Below are 9,968 nucleotides of genomic sequence, written 5' to 3'. Positions count from 1 at the left end.
GAGTCTCAGCTTTTCTCTTGGACTTCCTTTTCCTCATAGTATACACACTAGCAGTTGGCTCCTTAGGCACCATTACCCTTGTTACTTGATGGCCTTCCTTCCTAAGTTGTTTCAAGTAGTTCTGAATGACTTCTTCACAATCTAGTTCAGAGACAATTGGATAACCATCTATGAAGAATGGGTCACCAGTGCAAACTAGAAAGTCTTGCTGGGGTTGAACTACCTTGGTGTTGATTATATGCATTGTAACACCCCATTTTCAGTAACTGTAGAAAATGGTGTTAAGTCGTAAAATTTTATCGCGAATACGAATTAACTCTATTTATATATTTTACTTGTAATGGAATAACAATAATACATTTTTATTTTTACTTTGAGTCTGAATAAAAATTAATAAATATAAAATGAAAACACATTATTATATAGAATATGCATCATATATTTCACAAAGTCATAATTTCCATGCCAGTAGGCTTACATAGTTAAACTTGACAGGTATAGTTAAACTATTTCACAAAACCTGCAAGTAAATAGTTCCTAATTAGATCAAACTATTCTTAGCTAATCATGAGTCATACACCTTACCCCCTAGAAGTTACTGCCACCAAGAGTCACAAAAGAGAGTCACGAAGCATATAGACTTATCTAGTCTATTATAATAACCCAAAAGGCTTCAAGACTTAATCCTACCATTAGTTAGTATTTTACAAACTGCCTAACCATTATTATTATTATTAATGACCATTAGGGAGACTTCCATTATTCCTGTTAGCTTCTCCACCACTAGAGTCTTCAGAAGGATCTTCATCAGGTACAATTTGATTCTCATTATTATTCATTCTTAAATTTGCTTGATGATTCACAAAAATTATAATAAACTGGACTACGGCTACGCACTCTCATACGGGCAGTACGACCAACACGAGGCCTTGGTCCCCTAGGTCCAGTAGAGTGAGAACCCCTTCCAACTCCATTAAGGTTGAGAGCCATTATCATCCTCTCTAATGGCAGCACCATCTCCAGGGTAATATGGTGTATGATAGATGAAACAAGTAATCCTCCTATTCCTTCAGTTGTCTTCACGAATCCAGTAAAAGTCAAGGTTTGTGACGCTCTATCCAGCTCCCAAACAGCGTCACCCATCTCCTCTAGACACTCAATTCTCCGGGTTCCCGAGTGGTTCAGCGGCTCCCTCGGCATTATCTGTAATGTAAGGGTGAAATACTCGTACACAAGCTTACCACGCGATTAGATCACAAGGTTACACATAGTATTATACACTTACATGCATTTTATCTCTTCTAATTACTATACATGTCTAGACATAAAATTATGTTGAAACAAAGAATCACATGTTATCATAAGCAGTTTCACAGAAAATTTAATAGTTAATCACAGAAGCATGTATCACAGAACATTTGACAGCTAATCACAGAAGCATGTATTATGATAAATATAAGAATTCATCTCAGAAGCATGCATCAATAAGTTAATATATTAGGATCATCACTTAAGATTATTCACATTCAAGACATTATAGCACTTAGTCAAATAATTCTCACCACCCAACATTTGTTAGTCCTTATCGAATTCAAATGATAAACCGAGACAAAAATTCATTATCCAAAGTTAGTTTACTTAACTTATTTGGTATTTATTTTTGACACACCGACTCCATGGAGACTTTTATTATGAGCGTAAGGCCGTTTCAACTGCCATATCATGGTTGTATGCAATCAACATATATCAATTATGTCTCAACCATTCTGGCCCGAGCGCTACACCTTATTATAGATAGTCCTGCACAGTCAGGTTTCACCACGTCGGGTTGTATGATTTCCTCCAGTCAGAGTTGCTATCACTGACTATTGGTAGGAGTTCAAAACGCCGGTGATCCCCATTAGGTCTTGAGGCGACCCAGCCGGACCTATCCTCAGTCTTACATACATTCTAGTACTGTAAGAAACACCCTGTTTTGCTCTTCACCTATTAAAGGTGATTAATTATTCAACTCATCGACTTTGATTTACTTTATTATTAGTCAATTTAGTATAGTTAGTATCCGAAACTCATGTTCACCTCAACTTTTTACCATAAACAGCTTCAAGTACACACATAGTTTACAATAGATAGTTCAAAGATGTAGAGAATGTATCATGAATTATTATTCTAACTATTTGAACATGCTGTGTTATATTATGAGAAAATGAGTTAAGATCATATATAGATTGTATTCACATACCACATATATTAAAAGGGACACTAGTACAGAAAACACTTTTTACATCTAGCCAAAACCCCATTTTACATCTGAACCCAGTCAGAGGTGGACGTACAAGATGTAGTAAGTTTACACTTTTTACATCTGACTTTCGCCAGATGTAAAATTATCCCCTTTTACCTCTGTTCTCGTGTTACAACTGACCAATTTTTTTTTTAATTAAATTGGACCTTTTACATCAGACCAAGTCCACCAGATGTGAAATAGTAACTTTATTAAAAAAAAAATTTCAAAATCCTGCGTTTTTTTTTTTTTTTTTTTTTTATATTTTAAATCCTATTTTATGAGTTGAGATCCTCTCCATTTCTTATGTTTTCCATTTCTTCCATTACCAAAGTTTTTAAAGATTTTGGGGTGTATAAATGACATTTGGACCAAAATAGCATTACAATTCAACATTCAACCAAAATACAATTACATAATATGATCAAATGTCATTAAAATTCAACATCATCCAAAATACCAAATGTCATACAATATTTCAATATTCATCCAAAATGTTAATTCAACATTCAAGCAAAATACCAAGTCATTACAATTCAAAACATCATAATTAATATGAATTCATTGTAACATCACACAAATTAACCTAGCTAGCTCCTAAGCCTCATCATCGGCAACATCATAAAGTGAAATTTGCATGGCCAATTTATTTTCAAAGCCCATTTTCTGCCATCATAAAACGTGAAACACATCCTTTATGTAACTAAGAAATAATCAACCTTAACAATAATTAAAATCAAGCTACAGATAAGATGCAATAATTATTTTCACTCTTTGGCATGTCGTATGCTAAGTGTGGTGATTGTTGATATATAAATATAATTTGCGGTTCAATGAAGGGAAAAAAAAGGATGCAAGAACAGCAGACCTTCACCATTGTCAGCCTCATCCACCTTTTGCATCTTCCTCATAGTTCCATGTGATGAGAAATACGCTGCCTCCTCAGCACTTATGTTCTGAGGTCTGGATGGAACAGTATCTCCATATTCGTCATTTAGTATGGAAGCTAACAGAGGCTCCTTCAAATTAAGAACACATATTACACACGAAAATTATTTTCTGTTTTTTCAACTATGTGAATCGAGATAGATGAGAACAAATCTGAGTAGATGTGCATGTGTGTGTGTAAAACAAAAAGAGAGAAGAGGAATGGGAGGGGGAGGAGGAAGTTTTAATCATACCATATCCCCCACTGAATCTGGAGCAAGAGTTTGCGCCTGTAAAGCCATTGAAGCCCTGACTTGCCTTGCCTTTTCAAGTTTTGGAAACATTGCAGCGGATCCAACTTTCCATTTTTCAAAAAATTTGTGCTAGGCAGCCAGAAAAGAACTTTACTCAATGGAAACACCCAACAGTTGAAGAAAACGTATGCAATTTTAAACTCAATAAGCAACCATAAACCAAATTAGTTTAAAAATTAATAGAGACATACATTTCAAGAAAAGCTCATGCATGATCAGCCATCACTCAAAGGATTGCCATGGTAATTTTGGATAACCAGTGTATGTTATGATCCAATGTTTTGTATAACTTACTAATGTGTTAATGATATTTATGACATTCCCCCAAACAAGGGAATGGCCATGTTACCTGTGGTAATGATATTTATGACATTCCCCCAAAAAAGTTAGGTTTAATGAGCACAGTTCCTTTTGCTTAGTAAGACACTCAATATCTCCCATCATATTCCGAGTAAATTAGTAACAATAATTAGAAAACACACCTTAAAAATCCGGTGATCCGCGAGCAGGGAACATCAAATGGCAAAGGATTGAGAAAGAGGTATGCAACCAATAACTCAATGGCCTCCTCTACCAAACAAGCGGAAAATAGATGTGAAGCAGCCCAACGTTTTGCTAGTCTGGACAAATAAGAAACCTATGAGTTACAGATTATAAATGGAACTATCACTTGACATAGAAATTTTCAATTGTTCACCTAACTACTGGTCCGTATATTGGGTAACGACTTTGCAGTCCATTGATCATGCTAGCATGTTGACTACGAATCAAAAGTTTCTTGTCTGCAGAATATACCCGCGATTTTTGATCACTCCCAACTGCACATTAAAAAGGTTTGATAAGTGAAACTCAAATGGCATTTCCGTTTAAATCATCAATAATCATCAAGAAGTGTAAGCCATACTTAAACTAAGGGCTCTCTCATGCAAAAGTTTAAGACGAAATGCATATCCTGACATTAACACATCCACATCATCCTCAGTTGCAGTGCATGTCATCCCCCACTTCTTTTGAAGACTGCCATAATAACATAATTGCGTCATATTAAACACTGAAAAAAGCAAGATACTGAAGCAAATAAAAGACACAAGTCCCCACCTTTCTCCAATTTGAATAAGGAAACTAGACTTTGTTTTTTCAATTGCAATTTCATCCATTGGCCAGTTCCTAGAACCTTCCAGCTGTAAAGAGCGAAAAATAAGCTTTGCAAATTTTCTGTGTATAGGTCAACTGATTGAGTACCACTGGAGCATAATGTCATACCTGCAGGTTATTGCGATCCATAACATTTTGTACACTTATCTTTTGCGCCAATTCTGTGTTGAAACACAATGGATTATAAATTCCCTTTTCAATATTTAAGCAATTACCTGAGAAATTAATGCATAGTACAAATACAAATGTATTGAACTGATAATGTCCATTTTCCTTCTAATCTAATATTTTTAAGAAACTACAAAAAAATAACAATATTTACCGTGAATCATATGCACAAGTAAAAAATAATCTGTATCTAGACAATATAAGTATCCTGCTTTTTCCTTCATGGATGCCTCTGTCTATTTCATTTATGTGCACAAATTCCTTAAATAGACATAGACATAGACATCCATAACCATTCAATAGCCACATTCTAGTGCTTACAAGTTACAACATTCCCATGTTTTTACAAAGTTTCGCAATCTTCATCAATCAATCCATGCACACAAAGTAGTGAGAGGATAAATGGACTCAAATGCTATTACTCTTTCACTTTCCACAAAATATCCTAAGCAGAAACTTCTAGTCACACACAATAACAACCACAGAACAATAATGCAGTAAACATGGAATAAAAGAACATAGTTAAGAAACAAACCTTGAGCACCATCTGGACTACAATTTCAACATCACTATGAAGAAACCTGTGAGCAAACCCAATAAAATGCATAACCAATGAAGTATAGTACAGATAATTAGAGAGCACATAATCCTGCCAACGCGGCTTAAAACCACCACAACCACCAGCACTTCCATTTTCAGAAGAAAACATTGAGCTGAATTTGCTAAGAGGAAGACGAAGAAAAATGCACATAAAACCCCAGAATCACAGTACATAAAAGTTCACAAACCCAGGACATAAAACCCCAAAAATTACAATCTTTAACCAAACAAAGAGAAATTAAAAAATTTGAGAATAGAATCAGTACCTGTTTGTGTTTTCAGTTGTAGGGAGAGGAACGATCTGAGAGAAGCTTCAATTTGTTTCACTGAACTTCGATTTGGGACTTAGGGTTCGAGAACCACCGAGAGAGATGACGAAATTGAGAGAACGAGCGAGAGATGACGAGTGAGAGTGAGGGATTGTCGTGATTGAGAGAGTTTCGAATCGAGAGAGGGATTGAGGGTTTGTTGTTCTTGAGGGTTTGGTAAACTCGCGTGACCTTCTTGTTCTTGAGCGCTCAATCGTGTACTTGTTCGGGAGACCATGTATCGTGTACTTTGTTTTCTCACTTAATTTACTTATTTGGTTTCAATTTTTTATTTTTTTTTTACTCAACTTGACATGTTACATCTGACGCTATATATGGCCAGATATATATTTATTTTAGATAATTTTCTCCATAATTATAATATTGCCACCGCGTTCAGTTTTGTTTCTGGTGATATTAGAACCAGATGTAACAAGTTTTGTCTATATATTTTTCCCTTCAGTGGATATTAGAACTTGATGTAAACGCTACTCCATATAGCATTTTACATCTGACATATGCTCATCAGATGTAAACTACTTGTGTAATATGTCATATTTGTACTAGTGGGAGTTCTACTTTTATCAATTCAATGTTACAGGGATTATCGTCCCCTGCATATTAACTTATTTTAATCAATTCTATGTTACCTTATAATTATAACATTAAGTACACAAGTTCCTAATTATAACTAATAATATATATACAATTACCACATTTCTTGTGCTCACCAACTTATTATTAGTATAACCCTTACCTTTGAGCTTTTCAGAATAACTGCAATCTCCTTCTTCTATGTTACCTATCCACTTATCAAAATAACTACTCTTAACTTATTATCATTACACTCAAAATTCTAACATTACTGAGATAAAAAAAAATAAGTCACAAGAATTTATATTCTAAGAATAAAAGATGGAGAGCCAACTTACACTAATATGTTAAATGGCCTATCATTGTTGCTTAAGCATATATATGTGTTTATAAATTTTTGAGATCTTGCAACTATATCTTCTGATAGTTCAAAACACTATAATTTTCTTTGCAAAATGACAGATCTAGATCCTGTTATCATGCTTCATTCTCTGTTCCTTCATCTATCTTCTTTTTCTTTTGTAACCAATTAGTGACAAAATCAAGTGGAGTTAAAATCTTGTTTATTAAGGACCAAATACTTGATATTTTAACTCATCATGTTAATCCAAAGATTTTATTTTTAGAAGTATCCTCTCTTGTTACTATCCTGTTACATGGCTACACCTTACATGGCTACACCTTACTTAGTTATCACTTAAAGAATCAACATGGTTATATGAGTTAAATGTCAAAACTAAAACAGAGAAATGGACAACCAGTGACTAATATATTTGATCAAGTAGTACCATGTTCTTAAATTTTGGAAGAAAGATGTTTAACTTTACACGAGTTAATTTGGTTAAGCTAAACACTAGGAGAAATGAAAAACTAGTGACATAATCAACATTTGCACAGATATCATGACTGTTTTAGAAGTTTTAAAACAAAAGGAACAAAAGAACCTAAACTTAAAAGCTAGTGGATATAAAGAAGAGTAACTATAGGTTTTAAAGTGAACCAAGGAGATCAATTTTTAAAAGAACAAATACAAACAAAATTAAAGAATATACGACTATGAGAAGAATGAAAAAAGACATTCGGTACCTTTTAAGTAATTCTCAGCTTGAAAGTGATGGTTGTGTGAAAGGTAGTGAACACTAAGGTCCTATTTATAGAGTTTCACTTCTACTTCTACATGGTAAATATATGTCCACGTTTTTACTTTCAGTTAAGTCCACATTTCCACTTTTACTTGTGAAGAAAATTAAGCCACCATGATGCATAACGTGTAATTCTTATCCCATACAGTGAATTTATTATTATTATTTTTTTTTTGTGATATAATTTATACGGTCGATTAAGGCACTGTCTAAATTTCGGTAGAATTTTAAGCCTGAAATTTTATCATAGCCTACCGAAATATTTCATGATTGATTTCTAAAATTATTTTTCTTAAATTCACAGTCTAAAGGGTAAATTAATTATCGGTCTACACAAAGTAAAACTACTATCAAGGCACATATAAAACAAGTTAAAAATATTTGGGTGTTACATGCATCTTACTCAAGAAGTTGGCAGACAGAACTTCTGGAGTAATCTCATTATCAACAAGCTCAGAGTGATGTTTCTTAACCATCTTAACTATTCTGCACTGAAAGAGTAGCTCAGATAAAAGTCTAGGATGAACGATAGTAGTTCTCCTTTGAGATTTGCTGAGAAAAATTGCTTCGCAAACACGTTCAAAAAGGTAATCACCCAAATTAACCTTTCTCTGAGTTAGAAGGAAGTAGATAAGGTGACGATGCGTCCAGGAGATAGTATCAGTACCACCTAATCTAGGACAGATAGATGATATGATAATCTTGAACAAAACTCTGCACTCGTCAGTCATTCCCTTGACTTTGCCTTTCTGATTCACATCCAAGAACATTCTGTGAAGAAGATCTTCTCTATACTTTGTTTCCTTTTCAAACGTTTCCAAAATCAAACCCTTGTCTTCTAATCCAAGCAGTGCGTTGAAGTGTACCTTTGAGAAAATTAGGTTCAAACCACAGATGTTTGACCTAATTTGAGTACCATTGAACTCCATAAGACCCATTTCCTTCCTAGATTTGCCTTTCAAACTAGGATTCTTCTCAATAGCTTGGAGTTCCTCTTGCTTAGCTTCAAACTTCGTAAAGATCTCAGCTTTCATCCAGAAATGCTTAAGAAGATCTGGGTAAATAGGACCGTTCAACATCTCGAAGTATCTGTTCCATCCTTGATAAGTGAAGTATGGTTCCATATCATAGTTGTTTTCTTTCAGACTATTGAAATCCACCATCTTCTCAGACACTAGCGTTAGCAGAGATTCTTGAAACTCCATCTCATTCCCGGTGTATTCCATATTCTTGCAGAGATAAGGAGGAATGACGATTGGATTCTTTAAAGTAGACATGTTGAAGGTTAAAGGTTTGGTTGAAGCTAACGAGAGAGAGAAATAAATTTTTGTTGAAGGTTTAGAGAGAGATGAAAGTGTAGGTTGTGAAGTGGAAAGTGTGCAAGTGTATTGTGTAAGTTTATTTAAATGCGCACAGTTAACATAAAAATGGCAAATTTGGGAAGTTACGTTTATTTGACAAAAGTTTGAATATCAAAAGTCATCATTAACCACCCACTACCTTGTTGGAGTAAGCCCTAAAAGCCAATCTATTTTGATAGAATCGTCTTTTGTATAATGACTTTGATGTATAATGAGTTACAATGATACTGATTGTCCAAAATCGAAGAACAGTATACCCAGATTGTAGTCTGGAATAAACTTTATGCTCGGATGTCAAATCTGTAAGCTTACAAGCTTCAGAAGATTGATATATCTATTACAAAGGTCAAATATATGATTTGAATCATTTGTCTCATAAGATGAGGAAGAAAATTGTTTTTCCTTATGTTGCAGATTCCCTTGACCTCATTAAAGATGGTAATGGTTTAATCTTGCAAGCAACGGAAAACCAGATCTCACCAACGATTCAAATACAAGTTTTGACACTTTATTTCCTTTTGATAGAAGATCAAAAGTGTAAATTGGAAGATGTATCAGGTACCAACATAGGAAAGAGTTCCTTATCCACTAATAGAAAATCTTGTATAGAAGATGCTTGATGATGACATTAGTCCAATAGATGTTGAGTTAATATCTGATTGGCTTTAGTGTTAGTGGGAGATTGTTGGAGTTAGCCCTAAAAGCCAATCTATTTTGATAGAATCGTCTTTTGTATAATGACTTTGATTTATATATTTAATATATATATATATATATATATATATATATATATATATATATATATATATATATATATATATATATATATATATATATATATATATATATATATATATATATATATATATATATATATATATATATATATATATATATAAAATAAGGCATTTCTTTATTATGTTTGTTTCAAACTAATAAAGTCCCTAGAATAGCTAGTCTAATAAATGGAACATTAAGTGTGACTTAATAGTGAGACTCCATTAAACATAAGGACACTATTCTTAAAGTATCCATAGTCAAGTTTTACTGTGATGTGGGATAACAGTAAAACATAGAGACTATTATGTGAGTAGACTGATGACTTCATCTCACGA

General features: G+C 33.7%; 1 protein-coding gene across 3 annotated transcripts; it reads right to left on the bottom strand.

Moving 5' to 3' along the window:
- Positions 1–2,679: 2,679 nt before the first annotated feature.
- Positions 2,680–6,003, bottom strand: LOC123887157 (nucleolar protein 6-like). Of its 3 annotated transcripts, XR_006801372.1 has the most exons (10): positions 5,715–6,003; positions 5,384–5,429; positions 4,789–4,841; positions 4,624–4,706; positions 4,430–4,542; positions 4,223–4,343; positions 4,008–4,145; positions 3,466–3,594; positions 3,153–3,303; positions 2,680–2,950 (listed from the first exon to the last, which is right to left on the bottom strand). XR_006801372.1 is itself a non-coding variant. In XM_045936445.1 (9 exons), the coding sequence occupies exons 3-9, from the start codon at positions 4,807–4,809 to the stop codon at positions 3,291–3,293; spliced, it is 618 nt and encodes a 205-aa protein (XP_045792401.1). In that variant the 5' UTR covers positions 4,810–4,841; positions 5,384–5,429; positions 5,715–6,003; the 3' UTR covers positions 2,680–3,290. The 3 variants fall into 3 exon arrangements, 2 of the variants coding, with proteins under 2 accessions (XP_045792401.1, XP_045792402.1); XM_045936445.1 differs by having other exon boundaries at positions 2,680–3,303; XM_045936446.1 differs by lacking the exon at positions 5,384–5,429 and having other exon boundaries at positions 2,680–3,303; positions 5,715–5,994.
- Between the last annotated feature and the right edge of the window lie 3,965 nt (positions 6,004–9,968).

This window comes from Trifolium pratense, linkage group LG5, assembly GCF_020283565.1.
Source record: "Trifolium pratense cultivar HEN17-A07 linkage group LG5, ARS_RC_1.1, whole genome shotgun sequence".
NCBI lineage: Eukaryota > Viridiplantae > Streptophyta > Magnoliopsida > Fabales > Fabaceae > Trifolium > Trifolium pratense.
Note: the sequence above shows the minus strand (reverse complement) of the source record. Positions and strands in the feature narration are given on the sequence as shown.